This window comes from Hypomesus nipponensis, chromosome 10 (assembly GCF_054491055.1).
Source record: "Hypomesus nipponensis isolate SF chromosome 10, ASM5449105v1, whole genome shotgun sequence".
In the NCBI taxonomy this organism is placed as follows: domain Eukaryota; kingdom Metazoa; phylum Chordata; class Actinopteri; order Osmeriformes; family Osmeridae; genus Hypomesus; species Hypomesus nipponensis.
In genome coordinates this window covers 17,085,001-17,112,988 of record NC_140370.1, presented here as the reverse complement: position 1 = coordinate 17,112,988, position 27,988 = coordinate 17,085,001, and the positions used below count along the sequence as shown (strand labels likewise).

General features: G+C 52.3%; 5 protein-coding genes across 9 annotated transcripts in view; 3 read left to right on the top strand and 2 right to left on the bottom strand.

Annotated features, from left to right (window-relative positions):
* Positions 1 to 9,995: 9,995 nt before the first annotated feature.
* On the bottom strand, positions 9,996 to 12,032 carry tyw3 (tRNA-yW synthesizing protein 3 homolog (S. cerevisiae)). 4 transcript variants are annotated; one of them, XM_084708023.1, is made up of 6 exons: positions 11,719 to 12,032; positions 11,392 to 11,472; positions 11,041 to 11,139; positions 10,772 to 10,843; positions 10,536 to 10,688; positions 9,996 to 10,304 (listed from the first exon to the last, which is right to left on the bottom strand). In XM_084708023.1, exons 1-6 carry the CDS (start codon positions 11,890 to 11,892, stop codon positions 10,173 to 10,175), a joined length of 711 nt encoding a protein of 236 aa, XP_084564149.1. In that variant the 5' UTR covers positions 11,893 to 12,032; the 3' UTR covers positions 9,996 to 10,172. The 4 variants fall into 4 exon arrangements, with proteins under 4 accessions (XP_084564149.1, XP_084564148.1, XP_084564151.1 ...); XM_084708022.1 differs by having other exon boundaries at positions 9,996 to 10,405; positions 10,555 to 10,688; XM_084708025.1 differs by having other exon boundaries at positions 10,555 to 10,688.
* cryz (crystallin, zeta (quinone reductase)) lies at positions 11,522 to 15,336 on the top strand. Its single transcript, XM_084708021.1, has 10 exons — positions 11,522 to 11,635; positions 12,021 to 12,138; positions 12,471 to 12,579; positions 12,802 to 12,954; positions 13,124 to 13,287; positions 13,522 to 13,573; positions 13,754 to 13,903; positions 14,236 to 14,337; positions 14,538 to 14,633; positions 14,840 to 15,336. Exons 3-10 carry the CDS (start codon positions 12,478 to 12,480, stop codon positions 14,999 to 15,001), a joined length of 981 nt encoding a protein of 326 aa, XP_084564147.1. The 5' UTR covers positions 11,522 to 11,635; positions 12,021 to 12,138; positions 12,471 to 12,477; the 3' UTR covers positions 15,002 to 15,336.
* Positions 15,337 to 16,210: 874 nt separating this feature from the next.
* lrrc53 (leucine rich repeat containing 53) lies at positions 16,211 to 20,505 on the top strand. The gene is made up of 10 exons (XM_084707662.1): positions 16,211 to 16,451; positions 16,978 to 17,128; positions 17,347 to 17,475; positions 17,874 to 18,148; positions 18,288 to 18,451; positions 18,544 to 18,733; positions 18,940 to 19,132; positions 19,375 to 19,752; positions 19,957 to 20,284; positions 20,430 to 20,505. Exons 2-10 carry the CDS (start codon positions 17,122 to 17,124, stop codon positions 20,503 to 20,505), a joined length of 1,740 nt encoding a protein of 579 aa, XP_084563788.1. The 5' UTR covers positions 16,211 to 16,451; positions 16,978 to 17,121.
* Positions 20,506 to 21,456: 951 nt separating this feature from the next.
* On the top strand, positions 21,457 to 26,374 carry fam151a (family with sequence similarity 151 member A). The gene is made up of 10 exons (XM_084707132.1): positions 21,457 to 21,889; positions 22,202 to 22,475; positions 22,963 to 23,109; positions 23,695 to 23,844; positions 23,997 to 24,159; positions 24,516 to 24,740; positions 24,915 to 25,051; positions 25,173 to 25,307; positions 25,381 to 25,661; positions 25,842 to 26,374. The coding sequence occupies exons 2-10, from the start codon at positions 22,241 to 22,243 to the stop codon at positions 26,223 to 26,225; spliced, it is 1,857 nt and encodes a 618-aa protein (XP_084563258.1). The 5' UTR covers positions 21,457 to 21,889; positions 22,202 to 22,240; the 3' UTR covers positions 26,226 to 26,374.
* A 31-nt stretch (positions 26,375 to 26,405) lies between these two features.
* Positions 26,406 to 27,988, bottom strand: part of acot11a (acyl-CoA thioesterase 11a) — a 5,842-nt gene continuing 4,259 nt past the window's right edge. For both annotated transcript variants that reach the window (XM_084707133.1, XM_084707134.1), the window contains 4 exons: positions 27,669 to 27,802; positions 27,409 to 27,576; positions 27,153 to 27,279; positions 26,406 to 26,865 (listed from right to left, as the gene is read on the bottom strand). In XM_084707133.1, coding sequence (XP_084563259.1) covers positions 26,725 to 26,865; positions 27,153 to 27,279; positions 27,409 to 27,576; positions 27,669 to 27,802 — 570 coding nt within the window. In that variant the 3' untranslated portion in view covers positions 26,406 to 26,724. The remainder of the gene's footprint in view (positions 26,866 to 27,152; positions 27,280 to 27,408; positions 27,577 to 27,668; positions 27,803 to 27,988) is intronic.

Below are 27,988 nucleotides of genomic sequence, written 5' to 3'. Positions count from 1 at the left end.
AGGGGAGGAGGGTGAAAGAGAGAGAGAGAGAGAGAGAGAGGGGGGGGGTGGAAGAGAGAGAGAGAGACGGGGGGGGTTGGAAGAGAGAGAGAGAGGGGGGGGTCAGGGGTCTAGGGTGAAGAGTAGGTATTATTCTAACCCTCTAGAGGACATGGTGGTCATGGTGGGGGGGGGGGGGGGAGGGGGGTGGTGTGTGTGACTTGAGACAGTGCTGCCCTCAGGCTCCAGCCAGTATGCCCCCCCCCCCTCCCCCCGTTCAGGGGTACGTGTCAGGTGACCTGTGCCTCCAGCCAGGGTTTTGACACAGGAAGTGGGTCTGATGACACAGGAAGTGGGTCTGATGACAGTCCGACTGAGATCACAGCCGCCTCCGCCATCACCGCGCTCGCAGGAAACACCCACCACAACAGTCTCTCCCCCTGGATGTCCGACCCAAAACACTGCAGGGTCCTCGTCCAGGCGGGGTGTGTGTGGGTGTGTCTGCACATTCAACTCTGGTCTGACCTCCTGAACTCTAGTAGGAGCACGTATATACGTTTGACCTGCTTCAGAAACACTGTGGCTTCTTCAGCATCACAGACACACTTCCTCTGGGGTTGGTTACATCTCTCCTCTCCTCTGTTCTCTTAAACCTTTCTTTCTCCACCTCCTCTCCTCTTCTCTTCTCCACCTCCTCTCCTCTTCTCTTCTCCACCTCCTCTCCTCTCCTCTTCTCTTCTCCACCTCCTCTCCTCCTCTCCTCTTCTCTTCTCCACCTCCTCTCCTCCTCTCCTCTCCTCTTCTCTTCTCCACCTCCTCTCCTCTCCTCTTCTCCACCTCCTCTCCTCTCCTCCTCTCCTTTCCTCTTCTCCACCTCCTCTCCTCTTCTCTTCTCCACCTCCTCTCCTCTCCTCTTCTCCACCTCCTCTCCTCTCCTCTTCTCTTCTCCACCTCCTCTCCTCCTCTCCTCTCCTCTCCTCTTCTCCACCTCCTCTCCTCTCCTCCTCTCATCTCCTCTCCTCTCCTCTTCTCTTCTCTTCTCCACCTCTTCTCCTCTCCTCTCCTCCTCTCCTTTCCTTTCCTCTCCTCTCCTCTCCTCTCCTCTCCTCTCCTCCTCTCCTCTCCTCTCCTCTCCTCTCCTCCTCTCCTCTCCTCTCCTCTCACAGTCACTGGCTCTGTAGCATCTGGGAGTGATCAGTCTCTCTACCTGTGGTCTTGAAGGCGCCTCTAAACAGTTTCTCCCAGGGATGCCTACAGGGTAAATACTACACACACACACACAGATTTATGATCTGCAGCTTGTTCCCATATGCACCACAGAGTTGGCACAAGAACAGGGACCACAGGCACGTTGTGTGTGTGTTTATGTTCTGTGTAAATGTAAATACCAGTGATCCCACTGTCACTCTCTGTGCCTGATACACTAACCTGGGTGAAGTGTACAACCTGCCAGGAAAACCCAGACCCCAAACAGCCCCCTCCCCCCACACACACACACACACACACACACAGTAGCTCATCTGGAGCAGGTGTTGGAGGTTTGATGCCACAGCTTGAATAAGTTGTCCTGTGGTTGTCCTGCTCCACGCCTGCTTTCCCATGTTGGACAGGTCCTCACCCTCACACCCTCATCCTCCACCTCACCCTCTCACCCTCAATCTCCACTTTACCCTCATCCTCCACCACACCCTCATCCTATACCTCACACCCTCATCCTCCACTTCACCCTCGCACCCTCATCCTCCACCACACCCTCATCCTCCACTTCACCCTCATCCTCCACCACACCCTCATCCTCCAACTCACTGTGACACCCTAATCCTCCACCACACTGTGACACCCTCATCCTCCACCACACCCTCATCCTATACCTCACACCCTCATCCTCCACCTCATCCTCCACCACACCCTCATCCTCCACCTCACTGTGACACCCACAACCTGTAGGGGAGTGAGGAGAGCCTGAAGGAATGAGGTGAGGAGAGGGGTGAGGGTGTAGAGGGAGGGGGAGGAGAGGGGTGAGGGTGTAGAGGGAGGGGGAGGAGAGGGGTGAGGGTGTAGAGGGAGGGGGAGGAGGGGGAGGAGGGGGGTGAGGGTGTAGTGGGAGGAGAGGGGTGAGGGTGTAGAGGGAGGGGGAGGAGAGGGGTGAGGGTGTAGAGGGAGGAGAGGGGTGAGGGTGTAGAAGGAGGGGGAGGAGAGGGGTGAGGGTGTAGAGGGAGGGGGAGGGGTGAGGGTGTAGAGGGAGGAGAGGGGTGAGGGTGTAGAGGGAGGGGGAGGGGTGAGGGTGTAGAGGGAGGGGGAGGGGTGAGGGTGTAGAGGGAGGGGGAGGAGAGGGGTGAGGGTGTAGAGGGAGGGGGAGGAGAGGGGTGAGGGTGTAGAGGAAGGGGGAGGAGAGGGGTGAGGGTGTAGAGGTAGGGGGAGGAGAGGGGTGAGGGTGTAGAGGGAGGGGGAGGAGAGGGGTGAGGGTGTAGAGGAAGGGGGAGGAGAGGGGTGAGGGTGTAGAGGTAGGGGGAGGAGAGGGGTGAGGGTGTAGAGGGAGGGGGAGGAGAGGGGTGAGGGTGTAGAGGGAGGGGGAGGGGGAGGGGGAGGAGAGGGGTTATGGAATGGTGACCCCCCCCCCCCCCTCTCTGTGTTTATGTAGTTATGTAGTAGCCATAGTAGGATTTCCTGCTACATGATGGAATCATTATGGCTAACCATGTGTGTGTGTAAGGCTGGGTGGACTAAGGTACTGTACATTCAATATTTCCTCTTTCTCTCCCAGACCCCATCCCATCTTTCACACAGACACACACACACACACACAAACACAAACTGTCATCGTTTAACAAAGCACCTGCTTTTCTTGGATCGTTCGAAATAAATACCGGCCAAAATGTGACATTTCTAGCTCAAATTAAGATGACAGTGGAGAGAGATGTGTGGGTGCGTGTGCAGAAGTGGTGCGTGTGTGTTTCTGTAGTGTGTGTGACAGAGCTGGGATGTGTGTGTGTGTGATCTGAAGGTGTGGAAACACTAGTTTGTCTTGGCAACTGCCGAGCATAAATTATCCAGAGGTGAAATTCCTGCCAGAGAGTCGGCTTGCACCCCGCCAGACAGAGGAGGCCCCCACACTTCCCCTGGTGTGTGGGTGTGTGTGTGTGTGTGTGGGGGGGAGAGTGTGTGTGTGTGTGTGGGGGGAGAGTGTGTGGGTGGGGGGGGAGAGTGTGTGTGTGTGTGTGTGGGGGGGGGGGAGAGTGTGTGTGTGTGTGTGTGGGGGGGGGGAGAGTGTGTGTGTGTGTGGGGGGGGGGGAGAGTGTGTGGGTGGGGGGGGAGAGTGTGTGTGTGTGTGTGTGGGGGGGGGGGAGAGTGTGTGTGTGTGTGTGTGTGGGGGGAGAGTGTGTGTGTGTGTGTGTGGGGGGGGAGAGTGTGTGGGTGGGGGGGGAGAGTGTGTGTGTGTGTGTGTGGGGGGGGGGAGAGTGTGTGTGTGTGTGTGGGGGGGGGGAGAGTGTGTGTGTGTGTGTGGGGGGGGGGAGAGTGTGTGGGTGTGTGTGTGTGGGGGGGGAGTGTGTGGGTGTGTGGGAGGTCTCTCTCTCTCCTTACATTTCTTTTCTCTCTCTACCATCACAATATAAATAATGAAGGAAGAAATGCCCCGAAAATATGTCTTCAAAAAAATTAACTGGTTCAATCCTGTCTGTCACTGACATGTGTGTGTATCCGTGTGTGTGTGTGTGTGTGTGTGTGTGCTTGTCATTCAGACAAGCAACTAAGTGTGAGAAAACACCATAAACAAAAGTCATTAAATGAAAACGCAGTTCAACTATTTCACGTTTTAAACAAAAGTATTTGGTTAAGTTGACGTTGGAAGCATTTCAATCAGTTACGAGGACATCTGACTTAATATAAACACAATGATGAATCTAAAAATATGTCTTTTGGAGTGCATGTCAGTTTGAGAACGTTCACTTATCACATTCTGCCATCTGTCAGAGAGGCAAGCCTGTGGTGGGGGGCAGGTCTCGACACGCAGACTCACTCTCCCAGAATGCTTTGCTAGAATGCGTGCGGCTACTGAAGGAACAGGGTGATGTTGCAAGAGAAGCTCCGAGGATCCTGACGGTAAACCACGAAAGACCAGGAGAGAAGGAATGGAACACACACACACACACACATGCACAAACTCCCAGACTCTCCCAGAATAGCACACACACACAAGTGCACAATCCCAGACCAGCCACACACACACACACACACATACAACCACATACTCTTAGAAACACACTGACACACACACCCACACTTACATGCACACTCTTACACACACACACACTTTTTGAAACACACACACACACCAGCTGAGATGTTTATAGTGGGCCCAGTTCATCTGTGTCCAGGTGCATCTCTCATCTCCTCAGACGCCACAACAAAGTAGCAGATTCTTCTGTATCTGAGGATACGGCTCATAATAAACACACACACACACACACACATACATACATCCATACACACACACACACACATCCATACACTCACATGCACACATACACATGCAAACACTTGCACATATACACACATGCTGTAAACATACTGGCACACTCATACTGGTGTGTCCTACTCGATTCCCGGCCGTGCCAACTGACATTGTGTCCTTGGGCAAGGCACTTCACCCTACTTGCCTCGGGGGGATGTCCCTGTACTTACTGTAAGTCGCTCTGGATAAGAGCGTCTGCTAAATGACTAAATGTAAATGTACTCAGAGAACAGACTCGGCCCAGGGTCATGTTAGTCTATTACAGTTCTGGATAGACAGGATCATGTATCAATCATGGTTTGTAGCAGACCAGTTCATCCAAAATATTGCGGGGCCCCTCCAAGCTGAGGTCCCCCCCACCCTCCCTCCTTTCCCTAGCCTCCCCCCTCTCCCCAGCCTCGCCCTCTCCCCCATCCTCCCAAAATCATCCCAGTAGCACTAGTGACATGATGCTTAATCCCAAAATATGCTTCTGCGTCTCCGTTTACTGATGGGCGGGCGCACGGATACGGACGGATAGACTGCGTTTATGGTTCTCCGTAGGCTGTGGGTGCTGAAAACAATTCACCGCCAGAAGAGTAGGTGGTACAACATTTTTTGTTAGACATTTTCGAGTGTTTATTTACCTAGGTTACTGAGAACTCGGAGCAAATTTTCAAATGAACTATTTCATCAAAAAACATGCATATTTTCAGCAACTACACTGCCCATTTCTCGTCTCATTTTTATTCAGATGCTGATTTACATGTACTGTTTAGCTGAAATATGAATTGTAAAAACTTTACAAGCAATGGCGGTCAAAGGATTCTGTTCGTCCTGCTATCACGGCAACCCCGCCCCTGCCCCTGATGCAAGGGGTTCTTAATACTGACCAATCACAGCCAAGGGGGTCTCCCTAGCTCTCCGTAGCTAGGACGGATAGATAGAAAATTCAGGAGGTGCAAGGTGCAAGTCAAGCTCTCCGAGGGCGTTCCACGGAGATGAGGGCGTTCCGACGTGTCCATTTTACGAAAAACGCAGAAGCATATATCGGCCTTTATCCAGCAACTCCCCTAATTTCTCCCTTAACCCACCCTAACTTCTCCTTTACGAAAAACGCAGAAGCATATATCGGCCTTTATCCAGCAACTCCCCTAATTTCTCCCTTAACCCACCCTAACTTCTCCTTTACGAAAAACGCAGAAGCATATATCGGCCTTTATCCAGCAACTCCCCTAATTTCTCCCTTAACCCACCCTAACTTCTCCCTTAACCCACCCCCACTCCCCCACTCCCCCACCCTTCCACCCCCACCCCCACCACCTCTCCCTCGACCACCAGGACATTTAGCGTCTCCTTCAAGTTGTTTATTCCAGGACTCTATCCTGAAATAGCTTGTCTGTCCACACCTGTTATTCACTCACTTCCTCCAATAGCGTGCTGTGGAACCTGACGCCACGGCAACGGGGCACAGAACGCCGTAAAACAGGATAGGAGGCTGAAAACAAAGATCTGACTGGAGAAGGGGGGGGGCTGGAGGGAGGGAGGGTGGAGTGAGGGTTGATGGAGGGAGTGGGGGGATAGAGAAAAGGAGTAAGGATGGAGGAGAGAGGGGGATGGATGGATGGAAAGAGGTGTGGATGGAGAGGGGAAGGGAGAGAGGGAGAATGGGATATCTAGAAGGGAGGGAAGGAAAAAGAACCCCCTCCAAAAGAGAGCGAAAGAAAAGAGAGTGACAGAAAAAACAGAGAGAAAAACACGAGAACTGCAGGAAAGGGATCCAGTGTCCAAGGTGGTCTCTCTCCCTCTCCCTCTCCCTCCCTCCCTCCCTCTCTCTCTCTCCCTCCCTCCCTCCCTCCCTCCCTCCCTCCCTCCCTCCCTCCCTCCCTCCCTCCCTCCCTCCCTCCCTCCCTCCCTCCCTCCCTCCCTCCCTCCCTCCCTCCCTCCCTCCCTCCCTCCCTCCCTCTCTCTCTCTCCCTCTCCCTCCCTCCCTCCCTCCCTCCCTCCCTCCCTCCCTCTCTCTCTCTCTCTCTCTCTCTCTCTCTCTCCCTCTCTCAGGGCCAGGGCAGAGAGGAGCCGGGCTGAGATGTGATGTGATAACAGACTGCTGCAGTGTGCGAGAGCCAGATTAAAGCTGCCAGCAGCACCAAGAACAACACACAGCTCAGCAGCAGGAAACATTAGGCACCAAACGACAGATCGGACTTTGATGTGAGCTTGTTAGCTTTCAGCACCATCGAGCTTCTTAGCTAGAACAAGCTTAGCGTGTCTGAGTGTATTTGATCGCGAATTTGAGAAAATCTTTTGGGGATTTGAGGTTAGAGTGTGTGTGTGTGTGACTGTGTGTATGTGTGTGTGTGTGTGTCTGAGACAGTATCTAGAGACCTGCGCTGACATGAATGTTTTCCAGCTGGTTTAGTCTGCACCTAGTGGCAGATAGTAGATACAAAAGACCCAATGAAACACAGTACACACAGACTCACACACGCAGTCTAGCGTGCCTGCATCTCTCCCCTCATCGTTCTGCTGTTTAGACATGAATAGCTGCTATCTGAAGAACCATCTAGAAACACTGACCTCCACACCCTAACGCCTTCCCACACACACACACACACACACACACACACACCCTTACGCCTTCTCACACACACACACACACACACACACACCCTTACGCCTTCTCACACGCACACACACATCACAACCCCTGCACCCCACACACATTAACACACGCACCTGGTAGGCCAACAACCACCCAGTTAACCAGCTGCAGTCTCAGGCCAATCAAACAGGGCCCTAGACCGATGATGCTGCATCACAGCCAATCATAGGAGCCGGGGAGAACCAGGAAGAGCCCAGATCATGCGTACGCAGATGTGAGTATGAAGAGATTCATGCGAATCACCTCCCACTCGCACCTGTGTCTTTACAACCAAGGTTTATTTCACCTCCCAAAAACTCGGTCACTATGAACTATTTACAAAGCAACATGTGCCTCCATGACCCCTGACCTCATCACCCTCCATTTCCTGTTCCTGCAGTGATCAGGTGAGGTCAGGGATCGTTGATGCAAGAAGGATGTTGATTGGTCTTCAGGTTCCTCTCTCTCCACTTTGTGGGTACATTCTACTTCCTGTGAAATGAGGACATTTCTTCATCCCTTCTTCATCTAATTGCCTTCCCCCCTCACTCTCTTTGCTTCAACTTCCCCCCTTCCTCCTCTCCTCTCCTCCTCCCCCTCATTCTGAGGGCTCCAGGGGAAATGGCAGGAGAAAGGTCTAATGAGAGCCTAGAGGCCTGCAGGCCCTCCACACAGTGGCATCATGCCTCCTTTCAGAGACCGGGGGAGGGAGGAGAGGGAGGGAGGGGGGAGAGGAGGGGGACAGGGGAGGGAAGGAGGGGGGAGAGGAGGTGGAGAGGAGACGAGAGGAGGGGGAGAGGAGGGGGAAGAGGGGGAGAGGGGCAGGAGGGAGGGAAGGGGGGAGAGGAGGGGGAGAGGGGAGGGAGGGATGGGGGGAGAGGAGGGGGAGAGGAGGGGGAGAGGGGAGGGAGGGATGGGGGGAGAGGAGGGGGAGAGGGAGGGAGGGATGGGGGGAGAGGAGACGAGAGGAGGGGGAGAGGAGGGGGAGAGGGAGGTTAGGGAGAAGGAACCAGATCGTCTCCTCTCCTGTCAGACTCACCCTACTTCCATCTTGTTGCAGATATGACAAATACACCTCTCCCCCTCCTCTCCCCCCTCCTCTCCCCCTTCCTCTCCTTCCCTCCTCTCCCCCCCCCCTCCTCTCCTTCCCTCCTCTCCCCCCTCCTGTCCTTCCCTCCTATCCTTCCTTCCTCTCCACTTTCACAGGAATGAGCATTTTAGACAGTACGTCCATCTTGTTACAGATATGTAACATGTTCAGTCAATCCACAAACTCTCCAGACCCCGGAAACACAACTTAACTCTACTTAACTTAACCTCCCCCCCCTCCCCCCTCCCCATCGCCGTGTCACCGGGCAGAATCCAACTCATCAGTCATTGGCCGTTTGATTAACAGACTCCAGATGTGCCCATCCTCCGGTTTCATCAGGCTCCGCCCCTTCGCTTTGTTGTGCGAGTGACACACTACCCAGAATCCAACTGTTTATTTTGGTTTCCGTGGAGCTGCTGTATTGCTAGCAAGGAGTTCTGACAGTCAGTTAGCTAGCGTGACGCTAACATGAAAGAAGAGAGGAGGGTATTCATACACGTACATACACACACCACTACCACACACACAACTACACACCTATCACACACGCACATGGGATAGCTAGCTAGCGTGACGCTAAAGAGAATACTTTACTCTGAAACCACACACACACGGACACACACTGAACACAGACACACACACATACGGTACACACACGGACACACACAGTAAACCCCACCCAGCGGCCACCCCACCCCACCCTCGTCCTTCACCCTCCGACTCTGAGATCAACAGATTTGAGCAGTCATGCCAACATGTAACCATGCCAACATGTCACCATGCCAACATGTCACCATCACTACAACGTCCATCCTGCTGTCTGTTTACTGGGAGGGCCACGACAACAAGGAAACCAAACCCAGACACACACACTGTCTCACACACACACACACACACACAGACCAACAAACACACACACTGACCGACACAAACACATATAAAGATGCACACAGGCTATCACACAGATACACACAAACATAAAATCATCACAATAACCAGCATCTTAGTTACATATCTACTTCACTAGACCCTCGCCAATGCTTGTGTGTGTATCTGTGTATGTGTGTGTCGCTCTGTGTATCTGTGTGTTTAGCTGTTACTGACATTAATCATTCGGCTGTTTGTAACCACATCATCTATAGACTTCAGGAATGATATTGGAGCTGGGTAGATAGTCAGGTGTCCTACCTTCATAAAAGTTGCATTTACTTGCTAAATGTTTATTGTAAAGTGGCCATTCATCACACCTTGACTTGTTGTGAGGTTAAAGGCGCACTAGCGCCCTCTACAGGTCACATGACAGCTTGACATGCTCTACTCTATTCTCCTCTCATAGATGATCACACCTCACACACCCCAACACTGTCACACAATCACACACACACAAGCATGCACACCCCAATGTCTTCACACACACACACACACACACACACACACACAGCTGGTTGTCGTGGTAATCACAGACCAGAGGCCTGCTGGGTAATGAGGCGGTACTTCCTAATGAGGCGTAGAGCAGGAAGTGGGAGGAGACAGAGCCTTCTGGTGTCCAGTCCACAGAACCGGGTTCCTGACCACATAAGAACCACTGTCGGAGGGCAGAACTGATGCTGCTGATGGACTCCAGAACAAACCTTCCTCACAGACACACACACACGCAGCTATGCTTAAACACAGACATACAGACACACACACATACCGACTCAAAAAACGCCAGTACTGGAAAGCTTAGCAGTGATGTTTGTAGTGAGAAGTTGAAGTTGAGGACAGACAAGGTACAGAGACTATATTAACTATTATCTGCAATACCTCATATCTGAGTTTAATCTGACATGACCAACCACACAGTTGTTGTGAAGAGATCTTGTGGGTCAGGTGTTGAGGTCAGGGTACGACCCCTGGAGATGTGTCTGATGTGAGGAGAGCCAGGCCGGCCTCCAGAGAGTCCTGCTCCCAGAGGTCAGCCTCTCTGGTCACCTGATCAGGGTCACAGGGGCCACAGGGGTCACAGGGGTCAGGATCAGGCTCCGGCTGCCCTCTCCTCCTCCTCCTCTTGTAAACAGGCTTCCTCTCTTTCTTCTCTTGTGTGTCTGGGGTTTGGAGTTCTGGTGACAAGGAAGGTTGAATCTGTAGTTCATTTGGTGATAAGACTGGTTGGATTTGTAGTTCTTTTGGGGACAAAGCAGACTGCAGGCACAGATAGAACCTGTGGAAGGTAGGTGCATGTCAAATCAGTAAAAATCCATTGGTATTTTTTTTGCGTTATTATATAATTTTCTTATTTTCTAATCTTGTTTCTGATTTAACACGTATATTTGACTGTCTGAGTCTCTCACATGACTGTACACCTCTGACCTCTGTACTCGCTTCAGATTCTCATCCATCTTCTGATTGGCTAGCTCAACCAGGAAGTGGATGTAGTCCTGACCAACCAGGACCTGTCCTCTGTGGGTGAGCGGAACCTCCAGACAGTGGGAGCTACGGACAGCCTAGAGGGACAAAACACACGGTTCACGCAGGGTGGACTTGAACCTGCAACCTGCACTCAAGTGCTCTAACCACTAAGCTGTACCATGATGATCTTGCCCTTTTTCCCAACTGTCAGACCAGAGTTCCTGAAGCCAGAGTTGATCGCCACAGAGTGCTGAGAGAGAGAGAGAGACACACAGTGGTAAATACAGAATGATACTTGTCTACGCCATTCTAACCAGTCTGTAAACACAGTGTTATAGCCAGTCTATATCGGTGTTATAAGCAGTCTATATCAGTGTTATAAGTAAGTCTATATCAGGGTTATAAGTAAGTCTATATCAGGGTTATAACCAACAGCAGCTGTATTACCAGGAGCTGAGCATGCTCCAGCTGTCTGGTCTGGACGTGCAGGATGAAGGGCTCAAACTTCAACACAGCGTCGCCACAAGCCCTCTGCAGCCCTGACATCTGCAGCACACACACACACAAAAATGTTGACGTGATAGGGTGGTGATGTGTGGGAATATATGTGTGTCTGTGTGTGTGGAGTGTGTGTGTGTGGGGGGGGTAGTGTGGGGGTGTGTGTGTGTGGGGGGGGGGGTAGTGTGTGGAGTGTGTGTGTGTGGGGGGGGGTAGTGTGTGGAGTGTGGGTGTGGGGGGGTAGTGTGTGGAGTGTGTGTGTGTGTGTGTGTGGGGGGGGGGTAATGTGTGTATGCTCACCACATCTTCTATTTGACACTTCTGGTGGGACACAAACAGCCAGGAACAATCCTGCTTCTGAACCTCGTGACTGTCTGACAACTGGGAGGGAGGGAGTCGGGGGATAGAGTGTAAGTAAGGAGCATTCAGTCAGTCAGTCAGCCAACCAGCCAGCCAGCCAGTCAGATAGATAGATACGGAGAGGAGGTGCAGAAGAGCAGAGATCAATGAACATAAAGCAACAGTGTCACCCCAGTAAGCGACGGTCAGTAGCTCGCCCGCTAGCTAGCTACACAATATCCGCTACCTAGCTAAGCAAGACTATGAGCCAACAGCTAGCTAGCTCACCCCATCTACAAGAATGATTCTCCCGGAGCAAGAACTGGTGGTGAAGTAGTTCTCGCTACTGTTGAGAAGTGCTACAACGAGAGAAATTTCTTCATCCACTTTCCCCTTCTTGCTGAAGTCGATCTTGTTCAAACACTGTTTTTTCCATTGACCAAAGGTGTTTTCCGTTGTCATGCTGATTATTATATTTTACAACATCGCTCAGGTATTCTCAGTAAAGAAACGTGTATGCAAATATTAGGCCAGGGAAACCTAGAAAGCTAGGTTGGCTAACATTTCTATGTAATATTTTGATTTGTAAGGTTTTTGAAACGCGTGCAACGGGTGCCGGAAGAGGTCAGTTGTGGAGGCGGATGTTTTGGAATGTCATGTTGTCGCCCTCGACAGGCGACCGGTGACAACTGCCACAGTCCGTGCACGGTAAGTCGATTGTATTTTTTACATGTATTAAAATGTCGTCTTAATATAAATTCATGCATTATAACACATAGCTGTAGCTGACGTTAAGTTAAGTAAATGTTACAGCTATCAAGCCAGTCACTTCGAAGTTAGCTAGCGTTAACTTTAATCTGCTAGCAAGTGGTTGCACATTCACTTAAGCGACTGACCTCCTCACTGTATCATGACAGACACGTCTAAAGTCCAATCCATGTGTTTGTGTTTGTACGTACGTATGTGCGTGCGTTCGTGGGTGGGTGTGTTTGTGCGTGTCCGACTGTCCGTCCGTGTGTATACGAACGTGTGTGCCATAGACTCAACATGGCCCGCTTGATGAGAGCTATCCGCGTGAGCGAGTTCGGAGGACCGTCTGTGCTACAGATCTGCTCCGATGTGCCGGTACCGAACCCGGGACAGAGACAGGTGAGGCCACGCGACGCAACATGCTGAGACTGGAATAACCCATAACCGTTACCAAATCTGGATTCAGTTTTGGCCTGGGATTCATCTCAGAAAATAACAACTTGAACTTGAATAGTTGCAGACTGTGGTAAAAGTGTTTATTTATATATATATTCTAGAAACATGACTCCTGTTGGACTAACTCAAGTCAACTAACACGTGTGTGTGTATGTGTGTGTGCAGGTGCTGATCCGTATACATGCGTGTGGGGTGAACCCAGTAGAGACCTACATCCGTTCGGGGGCATACGCCCGCAAGCCCAGCCTGCCGTACACCCCAGGCACAGACGTGTCCGGGGTGGTGGAGGAGGTCGGAGACGGGGTCTCCTCTCTGAAGGTGTGTGTGTGTGTGTGAGTGTGTGTGTGTGTGTGAGTGGGTGGGTGTGTGTGTGGGGGGTAGTGGAGGAGGTCACTGTTCGAAAACGTAATATGTCACCATCTTATAAGACACATTTGTAACATTACTGATTGTAGAGTGTGTGTGTGTGTGTGTGTGTGTGAGTGAGGCGGGAGACAGAGTGTTCACCACAGCTACAGAGACAGGAGGGTATGCAGAGTTCACGCTGGCGTGTGAGGACTCTGTCCATCCTCTCCCCTCCTCCCTGGACCACAGGCAGGGAGCAGCCCTGGGGGTCCCTTACTGCACAGCCTACAGAGCTCTCTTCCACAGGTACCACAGCACAGGCATGGCTCTGTGTTCCACATTCTACTCGACACTTCAGACATTCTACTTTCATCTTTCTACATTCTACTGTATGTTCTACATTCTATTTTCCACATTCTACTCTCTGCATTCTACCCTTGACATTCTATGCTTCACATTCTACACTCTACCATACAGTCTACATTCTACTGCAAAGTCTGTGTTGCTCCTGTAACCTGACTGGGGTGTCATGTGACTCAGGGCCCAGGCCAAAGCTGGAGAGACTGTCCTCGTTCATGGAGCCAGTGGAGGGGTAAGACCAGCTCACGGGTGTATGTGTGTGTCAGATTTAGTCAGTGTTTACATGTGTGTTTATATGTGTGTGTGTGTTTACGTGTGTGTTTATATGTGTGTGTGTGTGTGTTTACGTGTGTATTTATATATGTGTGTGTGTGTGTGTTTACGTGTGTGTTTATATGTGTGTGTGTGTGAGGTGGGGGTGGCAGCGTGCCAGCTGGCGCGGGCGCGGGGGCTGAGGGTCTTGGGAACAGCAGGGACAGCTGAGGGTCTGGAGCTGGTCCTGAACAACCAGGCTCACCTGGCCTTTAACCACCGGGAGCCGGGCTACACCTCAAAGATCATGGTGAGATACAGCAGCACTATTACACCTCCAGCATCATGGTGAGATACAGCAGCACTATTACACCTCCAGCATCATGGTGAGATACAGCAGCACTATTACACCTCCAGCATCATGGTGAGATACAGTAGCACTATTACACCTCCAGCATCATGGTGAGATACAGCAGCACTATTACACCTCCATGATCATGGTGAGATACAGCAGCACTATTACACCTCCATGATCATGGTGAGAGGACAGCAGACAAACTACAATGATTCTGATAGTTAAATGTGTGTATGTGTGTGCTTGTGTGTGTGTCCATGTGGTGTGTGTGTGTGTGTGTACTGCAGGAAGCGACAGGTGGCCAGGGGGTGGATGTTATCGTGGAGATGCTGGCTAACGTGAACCTGAGCAGCGACCTGCACATGCTGGCGTACGGGGGGCGAGTCACGGTGAGGCCTCTAACCCCTAACCCTCTGCAGCACGCTGTCATGGCAACTGGAGGAACACGTTCTAGTGGAACTGGAGGAATGTGTTCTAGTGGAACTGGAGGAATGTGTTCTAATAAACTAACTGTATTGATGTGTTGTAATATACCAGTGTGAGTGTATGGTGATGTGTGTTGTGATGTGTGTTGTGATGCGTGTTGTAGGTCGTGGGCAGTCGAGGGCCTGTTGAGATGAACCCCCGGGACACCATGGCTAAGGAGAGCAGTATCATGGGAGTGGCTCTGTTCTTCGCCACTGCAGTAGGAACTCCACACAACAGAACATCTTACCACTATCTACACTGTCTGTTTCTGTTTTATTACTGATCAATCTCCTCTCTTCTCTCCCCCATCCCTCTCCTCTCTCCCCCATCCCTCTCCTCTCTCCCCCATACCTCCCTCCTCTCCTCTATCCCCCATCTCCTCCCTCCTCTCCTCATCCCTCTCCCTCCCTCCCCCCCTTCCAGGAAGAGAAGAAGGAGTGTGCGTCCGCCCTGTCCGCAGGGCTGCATGCTGGTTGGCTGAAGCCGTCCGTGGGCCGGCAGTACCCCCTGGAGGACGCCGCCCAGGCCCACCATGACATCATCAACTCCCCCGGGGCTTCTGGGAAGATGGTGCTCACCATGTGACCGGGCTGTCACATGACAGGGGTGAGAGGTCACGGCCAGGCAGACAGGAAGTCAGGTGCGGGATGTGATCTACGTTTGGTCCCAGTGAGGAAGAGGAAGGGTTGTTTTGTCACAAGCTTGTCTGATGACAGACAACAGCTAGAATGATGTTATTATCAAATTCTTCTTCACTAAACACAGGTCAATAAAATAGAGAAATAACATTTTGCCACTTGACAGTTTCCGGAAAAAAACACATTTAATTGAAGGAATTAATCAATTGTTTCATTGAATAATAATACTGTGAATCGTGCTGAATACAACAAAAATAATAAAATGTCAGTCTCACTTTTCAACTTGTTGAAGTGAGTGATTGTATTTATGTTTCAGCCTGTCAGCACAAAGTCTGTCATGTTGCAAATGATCTCTCTTGTCTGACTGATTAAGGTTATAAACTTTCATTTGTTTTGTCTTGAAAGGTTGAAAACATATTTTCCCCAAAAAGTTACTATAGGTTCAAAAAAATATTTTTTACTTAAGTATCTGTACTTCTACTTGAGTGAAGGATGTGTACTTTTGCCATATCTGGTCTGCATGTGAGTGAATGTACAGTATGTGTGTGTGTGTGTGTGTGTGTGTGTGTGTACAGTATGTGAATGAGTGTGTTTACAGGTGTGTGTTAGCTTACCCAGATGGCTAGGGGTAGCAGGGCACCACCAGGACCGGATCAGGTGACTACTGAGCATGCTCAGAGTCCAGGTAACCTGACCCAGCTCACCTCAGTAGAGCAGCTCTCAGAGCACACAGTCACTCAGCACACACCCTCACTCAGCGCTGGTCTGGTCCTGGTACTGGTCCAGAACAGGCTTACTGCTACAAAGGACTGACTTTCTGATCCAAAACACGGATGTACTGGTTCTGCTGCTGGTACAGGGGCAACCAGATGGTTAACATCTTTCACTGGTAGGTAAACCCAGCACCATACAGGTGCATTTGAGAAGTTGCATTTTCTGCACTGCAATATGTAATGTTATCATTGAGATGTGGTTGTCCACTGTGCCTGGTAGCTGAGATGTGGTTACTTTGCGATGTGTCTGTTAAATACAGTTAGTTCCTTTACTCCAGCCTCTGAAACACAGTAGAACTCTGCTCTTCTGATCCTCGATCTTCTGATGTACTTTCTATATGAACGATGTGTATGTCGTTTTAGATACAAGTGTCTGCGAAATGGATAAGAAGTTAAATGTTCATGTGACTACTTACCCATGTTAGTACTGTTACTGTTAGCTTGTAGTGCTAGCTCTGGCTAGCTCATCTGCAACATGCCACAGAGACAACAACCCCCAGGAACCCTGATGAAACCCCCTGGACTGGTACATTGGTCTGATCCAGGAATTCACTGTTGATTGATTCGTCCTTGGGTGGACTGTACCAATTTCCCCTGTAGAGGGGTCCATCACCCAGTCTGAAGGTAATAGATTAGGGTTGCTGTTTGTTTTCGTCTGTGTGTTTTAATGCATGTGTGTGTCATCAGCCGAGGTGTGTGTGTGTGTGTGTGTGGCTCTCCACGTCATCATTTGTGATGAGACAGGAGCCAGAACTGATACTCCAGCAGAAACCTGAGAAGCTCATCAGAGCCGGCGAGGCTAGCAGCTAGGCTAGCAGCTAGGCTGGAGCTAGGCTAGCAGCTAGGCTAGCAACTAGGCTAGCAGCTAGGCTAGCAGCTAGGCTAGCAGTTAGGCTAGCAGTTAGGCTAGCAGCTAGGCTGGCAGGCTCCCTATCTGGTCACTGTGTGCATGACAGCTGTTGCCATAACTGCTGTGAGTCACACACACACATGCAACACACATACATGCACCACACACATACAAACATGCACACAAACACAACACAAGGGACACACACAATTTGACTGATGACACACACAAATAAAAACACATTTTGATACACAAAATATTTTCCTCAAAAGGTTGAAAATATATACTTTTTCGACCTAGTGTTGCTGGGTCGAGGAGTGTGTGTAGACCCGGACAATGAAGATGATGAAGATGATGAAGATGAGTGCAGCGTTGGCAGCCGTGGTCCTGAGAGCCTGGTCACCAAGACGACCCCAAGTCACACAGTCTGACCTTTGACCCAACATGAGACGTAGGTAGAGGAGAGACATGCCGAACGTTACCATGGATACACTTCCAGAACACCTGGTGTTTAAAACACACAACGTGCCTGCCTGCTTCAGATCGACTATCACTCTAACCCTGTCTCTCTCCCTCTCTCTGTCTCTCTCCAACCATCTCTGCCTATCTTCTCTCTCTCTTTTTCACCCTCTCCCTCCGTCTCCATGGCGATGCTGTTCCTATCTCCAGCAGTCTTCCTGATGCTGCTGTTTTCAATCACTCGAGCCCAGCCCAGGCCCCGCCTCCCCTTGTGCCCCGCCTCCTGTGTGGTGTGTTCAGAGGAGGCTGTCATCTGTCACCGCCTCTCCTCCATCATTGGTAGGTTTGAAGATTCGGTGCCTCTCATTGGTAGGTTGGAGAGCTGTAAATTGGTAGGTTTGAGTCTAACATCATTGGTAGGTTGAAAAGCTAACTTTGCATCACCCTCCACCCCCCCTCCACCTCTTCTACCTCCCTCCACCTCTTCTCCCCCCCTCCACCCTCCCTCCACCCCTCCCTCCACCTCTTCTCCCCCCTCCACCCTCCCTCCACCTCTTCTCCCCCCCTCCACCCTCCCTCCACCCCTCCCTCCACCCCTCCCTCCACCTCTTCTCCCCCCTCCACCCTCCCTCCACCCCTCCCTCCACCTCTTCTACCTCCCTCCCTCCACCTCTTCTCCCCCCTCCACCCCCCCTCCAACTCTCCCTCCACCTCTTCTACCTCCCTCCACCCCCCAGGCGCCCCGGAGACGACCCTGGCCCTCATGCTGACGGAGGGCTCCATCTCCTCCGTGGAGATGACCTCCCTCGCAGGCCTCGCCAACGTCTCCGTGCTGGACCTGAGTCACAACGCCATAGCAACCATCTCGGACCGGGCCTTCCACAACCTGAGCCTGCTCCAGACCCTGCTGCTGGACCACAACCAGCTCTCCAGCCTGGCCCTGGGAGGGGAGATCTTCTCCCAGCTAACCCACCTGGAGGTGCTCAATCTGGGCTACAACAAGCTCATACAGGTGGGTTGGTTGTGGTTCTTTCACTGTTTGATTCTTGAACAACTGTGTTGGGCATGACTCATTTACACCCTGACTCTCCCCAACTGAATGAAACACAGTGACAGGATGCATGATTTATTCCTTGTCTGACTTTCCCTAGGTTAACGGCTCGTGGTTTAAGGGCACTAGGACCCTGCGGACGTTGCAGCTGGAGGGGAACCTAGTTGTCGGGCTGGAGGACAACACGTTCTCCCAGGGTGACCTGCAGGGCCTGGAGATCCTGGACCTGTCAGACAACCTCCTGTCCTACCTGGGGATGGACAGGTGGGGTGGGGAGGGATTGATTGGTTGGTTGATTGACTGGCTGACTGACCATCCGATTGACAGACTAATCACCCAGCTGACGTGATTCCCAGTTTCCGAGGGCTGGCGTCTCTGAGGAGCCTGGATCTGTCCAGGAACCGTCTGCGCTCGGCCCCCCCTCAGAGCTTCTCCTACCTGGCCTGGCTGGGCAGCCTCAACCTGGACATGAACACCTGGAACTGCACCTGTGAGCTGAGAGAGCTGGCCGCCTTCCTGTCCAGCTACATGGAGGCTCCGGATAAGGTGAGGAGGGCGAGGTCACGGGTGGGGCTGAGGATGAGGTCACGGGTGGGGCTGAGGATGAGGTCAAGGGTGGGGCTGAGGATGAGGTCACGGGTGGGGCTGAGGATGAGGTCACGGGTGGGGCTGAGGATGAGGTCACGGGTGGGGCTGAGAATGAGGTAAAGGGAGGGGCTGAGGATAAAGATGTTCCCCCTCCCCCCTCGCAGGTGCTCTATAACGGGCGTCGCCTGGTTTGTGTGAGCGCTGACAACCCTGCCGTGACCACGGTGCTGGAGTTGACGGAGCAGAACTGCGTCCCCCCCAACCAGAACATCACGGTCCAGGTGGAGGCCCGGGCCTCCGTCTCCCCCCGGCGCTACGCCCGAGACCTGGCCCTCACTGCCGCAGGCTGCTTCTCTGGTGAGGCGGAGCCGAGGCACTTCACATCTGAACTGTTACAGCTGTATAGTTACTGTAGAAGCCTCTGTATTTCACAGCTGTCATCTACATGGTACCTACAGTATTCTACTCAGAATTCTACTGTGTTTACAGTCCTACTCCTCTCTCTCTCTTTCTCTTTCTTTCTCTCCCCTCTCTCTCTCCCCCCCCCTCTCTTTCTCTCTCCCCCCTCTCTCTCCTCTCTCTCTCTGTTGTGTTTCCAGGTGGAGTGGTTCTCTCTCTACTGGTGGTGTTCCTTCTCTACCGGAATCTTCTTAGCAACGGCTTCCTGATAAGGTCACAGAAGGGCGGGGCCGAGGGGGAGAGAGGGGTGGGGCCTGGACCAACTGTCACTCGGTGGGACGATGACGAAGACCGATTGGACGCCAAACAAATGCTGGCCAATGGCAGCGGGCCGTGGGGTAGAGAGGCGGCCATGTTGGAAAGCAACGGCAGCCATCTGAGGTCCAGGACGGGGGTCCGAGGCGGAGGTTTTAGGTGTCCCAAATGCAGCCATGGGGAGGACGATGGGTGGGCGTACAGAGCGGAGGAGAGGGAGAGGAGACTGGAGCCACACCGAGGTCAGGGGTCACGGGGGGAAGGTGAGGGGTCACGGGGAGGTGAGGGTTGAGGAGGTTAGGTTCACCCTTACTCTGTCTCTCTTCTTCCCATCTCTCTCTCTCTATTTTGATCGTTCAAACTCTTTCTCTTACTAATTTTCACTGTGTCTCTATCTGTCTGCGAACACAAATTATATACATGCACTTTTTTTCCGATTGACCCTTCCCTTCTCTGTTCACTGACAGATGTTAGAGGTGAAAGGTCATTGGAAAAACCAGCAGAGGCCCGTTCCAGCCACCCAATCAGCCGTCATCAGGAAGAGGAATCAGCCATTCAGCTGCGTGGCTCTCGCATCAGCAAGCTGCCACTAAAGGGCGCCAGAGGTAGACACCTGGGCCCCACTCAGAGGACCCCCAGCAGGGTGAGGGGAGAGGGGGGAGTACCTGGGGGCCAGGACATGGAGGGTGGGGCCAGGGTGGGCTACGCTCCAGGAGGACACAGACTGTGGTCTGGAGATGGAGCAGGATGTGACTTCCAGACACTCAGCTGTGACGGCTGCCAGCAGATCTACGAGTACAGAGAAGCAGAACCAGGCAGGGCGGGGAACCACCGACCCCTAGCTCTTAACCTAAGACAAACATCTCCTCTCCTAGCTCCTAATCTCACACACTCCACTCCTCTCCTAGCTCCTAACCTCACAGCCTCGTCTCCTCTCCAGCCAGGCCAGCCAGGGAGCTTTCCTCCTGGTTACCCCGTCACCCAGCCCTTCCCTCAGCCCCCTCCACACGGCCTGAACCAGGACCCCAGGCTTGGCTTCAACCTACCCCAGGGTGCAGGCCTCCAGTGGGGGCAAGGCCTCGCTCAAATGACCCCCCAGCCTCAGAGCCTCCAGGCAGGGCAGGGTCCATCTCCCCAGGGCCCCCAGCCCCCCCAGGTCTTCAGGCCCCCTCAGGGCCTCCAGGGCCCCCAGGCTCCTGTCTCTGATCTGGGGGAGTCCATGCCAGCTCACCATGATCCTGGTGCCCTCACCATGGAAAATCTGTCCAACAATAACAGCCGGGACGTGGCTCTGGCTTCTCCTGCAGTCCCGCAGTCTGCAGCCCTGCAATCTGCAGCACCACAATCTGCAGCTCCACAGTCTGCAGCCCTGCAATCTGCAGCTCCACAGTCTGCAGCCCTGCAATCTGCAGCTCCACAATCTGCAGCTCCACAGTCTGCAGCCCTGCAATCTGCAGCTCCACAATCTGCAGCTCCACAGTCTGCAGCTCCACAGTCTGCAGCACCACAATCTGCAGCCCTGCAATCTGCAGCTCCACAGTCTGCAGCACCACAATCTGCAGCCCTGCAATCTGCAGCCCTGCAATCTGCAGCTCCACAGTCTGCAGCACCACAATCTGCAGCTCCACAGTCTGCAGCTCCACAATCTGCAGCCGTGCAATATGCAGCTCCACAATCTGCAGCTCCACAGTCTGCAGCACCACAATCTGCAGCCCTGCAATCTGCAGCTCCACAATCTGCAGCACCACAATCTGCAGCTCCACAATCTGCAGCTCCACAGTCTGCAAGCCCAGCGGTTCTGCAGGAGTTCCTGCCCTCTGAAGATGGCTCCTCCCCCAGGAGGAAGATCAGACTGGTGCTGCCAGAGAAGAGTCCCAGTAGAGCGCCCACCGCCCTGGACAAGAAGATACGGTGACAGGGGGAGGGGAGGAGGGGGGAGGGGAAGGGGGGAGGGGAGGGGAGGGGGGAGAGAAATGCACCATAACGTTCCAGTGGACCTCCATCACCCTGGGCAAGAAGATCACAATAACTAATAAGGAGAGATAAGAAGGACTGAGCGATTGTCTGATTGTGGAGATCTGGAGCCCTGACCTTAATACAGAGATCACGCAAGCTTCAGTCAGACAGCTTATCTCTGGCTGATGGTTGACAATAACGACTCTGTGATAAGAACACATAGTAGTGTATGTTTGTGTGCGCATGTGGCTGTTACAACAAGCTGTGTGTAAGTGGAGTGTGTGTGCGCGTCTCTCACTGTCTCACAATAGTGAGGCATCAAAGTCACAATCACAACACCAATGAAAAGATCCTGATCATCACGATGTCACCGCGTGGGTCCCTGTTCAGGCGTGTCCGTGGTCTCACCAGGAGAGCCACCTGGCTTCAAGGCTGAGGAGGAAGGTGAGATAGAGAGCAGGAACACACAATGTTATCAGCACTGAGATCACTGTAACCTCTGCTCTGTAGATAACAGTCAGACCGGGAAGGCCTTGAAGTGTACACACATACACATATATAGACACAGACACACACATACATAGACACACCTACTCACACACACACACACATAACCTCTAGATTTCACTCTGTCTCACACACACAAACACATGTTATCTCTTTAACAACACTTTGTCTCTCTCAAACACATACACATGCAGACACACACACACACACTATGTTAACCCCAGATATCTCTTCCTCCCCTCACACCAGCGGAGTCCTCTGGAGGGGACACGTGTCAGCTGTGAGGACATGAAGGACAGGAGCACAGACAGGGGACACACTGGAGGGACAGACAGGGGACACACTGGAGGGACAGACAGGGGACACACTGGAGGGACAGACAGGGGACACACTGGAGGGACAGACCACAGCAGGTACCTGGGCTGTCTCAGGAAGAGACAGCTGATCGTGGTGTGTGTGGGCGCTGGGTTACTGCTGCTCCTCTTCATCATCGTCACCGCGGTGGTCGTCACACAGAACTCAGGTACGCCAGCATGCTGCTAGTCCTGCTGCTGCTGCTCTTACTAGTGCTCATTTTACTACTGATCTCTGTTCAGAGTACTGCTGTTACTACTGCTGCTGCTACCACTATACTATTAATACTGCTACTGTTACCAGGGCTATTTGTATTACTGCTACTACTGGTCTCTTTTCAGATTACTACTACTAGGAACACATTTTCTGAGTATTAAAGTATTGAAAGTGAGGCCAAGTTCTGTAGCTGGTGACACACAGTAATATGTGAACAAGGAAAGTTGTGAGGAGAGTCGCTGTCGCTGTCAGTGACCAGACGTCCGGATTTTGTCCTGTTGTGGCTGTTGCGTGTCCTCCGTTTTGACCTTTTTGACCCTTTGTCCTCCTTTTAAGGTTCATGCTTCTGGTCACCCTATGCACAGTGTACATAGGTGTGTGTGTGTGTGTGCGGTCTTAGGCCCAACTGGGATTGAATAACAAACCTGTGTGTGTTCCAGGCCCTCGTCCTCTCCCGTGGTTTCCTACTGATGGAGACATGTTGGACTTCCTGGTTCAGACGGGTGACATCACAGAGAAAGACGCGCTATTGGCCACCTGGTATCACCGAGCCAACAACCAATCAGAGATGAACAAGGCACTGAAAAGTAACAGTTCCACTCAACCAACCAATCAGAGATCACCTAATAACTTTTTTAATATTTAATTTTTTGTATATTTATGAGAATAATGCTTTAACCCTTTTGTTATCTTCGGGTCATTCTGACCCAAAGTCATTGGGACCCACCGTCGTTTGCAACAACTTTACCGCATACAAAAACAAAGTGAAACATTTTCTTTTAACCGTTGGGCTGTCTCAGACCCCCCGCATTGCGAAGGTAGAAAGAAAATTATTTTTATTTGCTTTTGTATTGGGTAAAATTGGGTGAACACAACGATGGTTCGTTATGAACCTTTTGGTCATGTGACCCGAAGGCAGCACAAGGGTTAAATATAATTATACACCATACAGCTTTCCTTTTCTTCTCTTGTTCTTTGTCTCTACATTACCGCTCTCTCTATCCTTTTCTCTCTCTCTCTCTTCTCCTTCTCTCTCTCTTCTCTCTCTTTCTCTCCCTCTCTTCTCTCTCTCTTCTCTCTCCTCTCTCCTTCTCTCTCTCTCTCTTCTCTCTCTCTCTCTCTCTCTCTCTTCTCCTTCTCTCCTCTCTCCACCCCTCTCTTGTCACCTCTAGGTGACATCATGATTCTGGAGGCGGATGTGACAGTTCAAGGCCTGAACACAGCCAATGAGACAACACTACCCATCATGGCCCACCCCCCTGACGTCTACAGCGACAACACTCTGAACCAATGGCTGGACGCTGTGCTGAAATCCAGGAAAGGTGAAAGGCTCATTTCAGAAAACATCCCTCCACGGGCGTATCAACATATCTCACATACTTAATCTCCAGGCTATATTCTATCCAAGCCTCCCCTTTAAGAGTGACATCCAGGGATAACTTTCCCTTTAAGATCCATCATGCCTCCTCCTCAGGGGTGAAGCTGGACTTTAAGAGTCTGAAGGCAGTGGGTCCATCTCTGGAGCTGCTGAAGGAAAAGAACAGGACCTCAGGGCTCAACAGGCCCGTCTGGATCAACGCAGACATACTTCCTGGTCCCAACGTACCCGGATTCTACCCTGTGGTGAACGGGTCCAGGTCAGCAGCCAATCAGGAGCCAGATCTCTCTTTCCCCATCTCTCTTTTCTTCTCTCCCCCCCCTCACCTCCTCCTCTCCTCACCTCCCCTCTCATCCTCCTCCCCTCTTCCTCCCCTCACTTCCTCCTCACCTCCTCCTCTCCTCACCTCCTCCTCCCCTCTCATCCTTCTCTCCTTTCCTCACCTCCTCCTCCTCTCACCTCCTCCTCTCCTCCTCCCCTCTCATCCTTCTCTCCTCCCCTCACCTCCTTCTCCCCTCTCCTCCCCTCCCCTCTCCTCTCCTCCCCTCCTCCTCCCCTTACCTCCTCCTCACCTCCTCCTCTCCTCTCCTCCCCTTACCTCCTCCTCTCCTCCAGCTTCCTGTCCCTGGTCCAGCAGAAGTTTCCGGAGGTGACCCTTTCTCCAGGGTGGGCCGTGCTGTACGTTCCTCAGTTCCCCAACGTCACCTACACTCAAGCCATGGTGGAGAAGATGTATGACATCATCAGGCTGGCCCCTCAGCCAATCACCTTCCCCATCTACGTCCTCATGGCCAGGAGTGGCTGGCCTCACATCGCATGGCTACTCAGCCAATCTCCACGGTAACCAACTAGCCAGCCAGCCAGTTAGCTGGCTAACTGGTTCATTGGTGCAAGTTTAGTCCGGCTGTTCAAATGTGTCCATAGGTTAAGTCTGACCCTGTGATTGGTCCGTAGATTCAGCCTGACCCTGTGATTGGTCCATAGGTTCAGCCTGACCCTGTGATTGGTCCGTAGGTTCAGCCTGACCCTGTGGCAGGGGAACGTGAACCCCAGTGTGGAGGATCTGCTCTTCATCAGAGACAACAGCCACCCTCGCAGAGTCTACTACGACATCTACGAACCCGTCCTTTCGCAGTTCAAACAGGCCGCCAGTAAGAAAAACTTGAATTCCTCCTCTCCTCCTCTCCTCTCCTCTGTTCTCCTTTCCTGTCCTCTTGTCGTTGCTGATGTGTGTGTGTGTGTGTGTGTGTGTGTGTGTGGTTGTGATGTCAGATCAGAGGGGGAGGGTGCGGAGGTTCTATCCTGGAGGAGACCTGCACGACTACTTCCTGTCCAAACACAAAGATGGGCGGGACATCCTGTGGCACAACGTCAGAGACTCCGCCTCCCTGGAGTCTCTACTGGCAGGTACCCACACACTCACGCGAACTTCCTCCTTCCTGTGAACCGTACGATCTCACTTCCTCTCCCTGTTCCCAAGGCGACCAGGGTGGAATGCTGGTGATCACAGTGGCTTTCGTTCCGGAAGGACCTGGTGTCCCGGTTCTGGAAGGTTCCGGTGCCGCTCCACTGTTCCCCCTCCGGGCCTGTCTGGACAGGGTTCTCTCCTCCTCCGGGCTCTGGGGGTTCTACCTTCGGGTCGAGAACCGGGACGTTCTGGAAGGTTCTCTGCGTGTGCTGAGCGAGCTGTATGACAGGAATCTTCTGTACCGCCCGGTCTGGATCAACATGGCGCTGTCGCAGGGCTGTTTCTCCACACAGGTGACATTACACACACAGCTACACACAGCTACACACACATTTGTTTCTGACCATCTCTGTCTCTCACCATCTCTCTTTCAAACCCTCTTTTTTCTACCCCTGTCTCCTTCTTCCATTGTTTAACCCCCTATTTCTCTCTCTCTCTCTCTCTCTCTCTCTCTCTCTCTGCTTCTTGTGCAGGGCTCCATCTCTGGCGAGGCCTACCTCGCCACCATCAACCAGGTGTTTTCTCACGTCACCCTGGCCCCCAGCTGGCCCCCTGAAGCTCTGGTAGAGGGCTACACCACACCCCTGGTCCGCGACATGGAGGCGCTGCTGGAGGGGGCGTGGCAGGGCGTGGCTCTGCAGGTGGGGGCGGAGCCTCTTGGGAGGTCAGGGGAGGGGCTAGAGGGGCTGCAGACTAAGTATTCACTGATAGTAGGAGAGGGGGTGGAGAGAGGGAGGATTATAGAGGAAGAGGAACAAGAACAAATTGTGAAGACTTTACGTCAGGCCAGCAGAAAGAGGCGGGTCTACTGGAGTCCTGACCAATACAGGACCAGGATCTACATGGACAAATCATAAACGGCTCTGATGTTTTATTGGATGAACTGGATAAATGATTTTACAATTAATGGATGAATGGATGATTTAGTGATATGTCTTCAAATTATGTGATGTCATATGTATTATGTGTTATTTAACCAATACCAACTAATGTTTCATTCAATTTTTATAAAAATCTTTATTAAAAAAATCCCACAATTCCATAGTGTATTTTCTTTTAATCTCGCCATTCGTCTGTCGAAATATAAAAACGCCAGTTATAACAATGCCCTTAACACACAGATCGCAATGAACATGTGCCATAGAAACCATGACAGTACCTATTGATTGCTCACTACCGAGTTTTGTTAATAAAACATCATCCTCATCAGTTCTCAATACAAATGTAGTAGGAAGTGTGGGTGGGGGAGGAAAGATGGTGAGGGAGGGAAAGATGTGGGTGAAGAGGGGAGGGGAGAGGGAGAGTCAGCTATTCTGTCCCTGTGGGCAGGGTGGGGGGAGGGGGCGTGGCCCAGGGCTAGGGGGCGGGGCTGTCTTGGTTCCCGGTCAGGTATTGGCTGCAAGAGCAGAAGGTCTGGTAGAAAGTGGAGGAGAGGCCAGCGATGTCTGTAGATACGTAGGGTAACACCTCTGGAGATACCTGGTTATAGTAACAGATCTGGGGAGGGAGGGAGGGAGGGAGGGAGGGAGGGAGGGAGGGAGGGAGGGAGGGAGGGAGGGAGGGAGGGAGGGAGGGAGGGAGGGAGGGAGGGAGGGAGGGAGGGAGGGAGGGAGGGAGGGAGGGAGGGAAAGATAAGTTAGGGATCAGAGGAGAAACAGATGAGAAATAATTTGCTAGTTTGTGTGTGTTTGTACCTGTGTGTGTGTGCGTGCGTGCGTGCGAGTGAGTGTGTGTGTGTGTGAGACAGTGAGTGTGTGTGTGTGTGTGTGTGTGTGTGAGAGTACCAGGGAGCTGGAGGCAGTGAGCTCCATGATGGTGAAGCCAGCACAGAGCACCTCCCCCTGGTGACAGCCCTCTGAGGGGGGGACGGAGGGCAGGCTGACCGAGCGCAGAGCCACCACGTACGCATCCCTGGGAGGAACACACACACACACCAGGGTCAGGGAGGGGAGACATGCACACACACACATACAGTCACTATTGCTCACACATAAGAAGACACACTTTCCCCCTGCCCCCCTCCCCCCCTCCCCCTCTCACCCCTCGTTGCAGGGTCGTCTCCTTGACGCCAGCAGGATGAACTCCTGTTTCATCCCTCCACTTCCCTGATTGGCTGGGAGAGCTCCGACTCTGTCCTGACCCACCGAGGGAGTCACCACACGATACAGGAAGTCATCATCGTCCACCCGGCGAATCAGCTCACACTTCCTGTTGAGGAAACCGTAGGATGGTATGCATGCTTGTATTTGTGAGTGTGTCTGTTTAAACGTGTGTATGTTTGACTGTGTGTGTGTTCCTACAGGTAGTTAGGATACCAGTTGACCCTCAGGCTGAGGTCAGACAGCAGGGAGAAGGCTCTCTCTGCTGGAACCTCCACCTGGTTCTCCACCTTGATGCTCAGAGCTTGCTTCTGCTCCAGGGTGAGCAGCTTCACCTGGGGAGAACAATACACCATCACACCTGCTCCACCCGAGACAATACCATATCATAACACCCGGGGAGCAGAACACACCACCACACTAGAGTCCTGTATGTTTACAACTCCACATACCTCTGTACCACCGTTTGATGTGCTGCAGGTCTGTACCACCGCTTGATGTGCTGCAGGTGTTGTGGTGCA

Bases quoted from the DNA above. Each gene is read 5' to 3' on its own strand.
- tyw3 (XM_084708022.1), bottom strand. From the start codon at position 11,892: ATGACAACGGAAAACACCTTTGGTCAATGGAAAAAACAGTGTTTGAAC. The intron at 11,473-11,718 runs GTGAGCTAGCTA...CCTCCCTCCCAG, and splicing joins GAATCATTCTTGTAGATGGG to TTGTCAGACAGTCACGAGGT. The intron at 11,140-11,391 runs GTGAGCATACAC...TGTGTGCTGCAG, and splicing joins AGTGTCAAATAGAAGATGTG to ATGTCAGGGCTGCAGAGGGC.
- cryz (XM_084708021.1), top strand. From the start codon at position 12,478: ATGGCCCGCTTGATGAGAGCTATCCGCGTGAGCGAGTTCGGAGGACCG. The intron at 13,904-14,235 runs GTGAGATACAGC...TGTGTACTGCAG, and splicing joins GCTACACCTCAAAGATCATG to GAAGCGACAGGTGGCCAGGG. The intron at 14,338-14,537 runs GTGAGGCCTCTA...TGCGTGTTGTAG, and splicing joins CGTACGGGGGGCGAGTCACG to GTCGTGGGCAGTCGAGGGCC.
- lrrc53 (XM_084707662.1), top strand. The intron at 17,476-17,873 runs GTAGGTTTGAAG...TCCACCCCCCAG, and splicing joins CCGCCTCTCCTCCATCATTG to GCGCCCCGGAGACGACCCTG. The intron at 19,133-19,374 runs GTGAGGCGGAGC...TTGTGTTTCCAG, and splicing joins TGCCGCAGGCTGCTTCTCTG to GTGGAGTGGTTCTCTCTCTA.
- fam151a (XM_084707132.1), top strand. From the start codon at position 22,241: ATGAAGGACAGGAGCACAGACAGGGGACACACTGGAGGGACAGACAGG. The intron at 24,741-24,914 runs GTAACCAACTAG...ATTGGTCCGTAG, and splicing joins CTACTCAGCCAATCTCCACG to GTTCAGCCTGACCCTGTGGC. The intron at 25,308-25,380 runs GTACCCACACAC...CCTGTTCCCAAG, and splicing joins CCTGGAGTCTCTACTGGCAG to GCGACCAGGGTGGAATGCTG.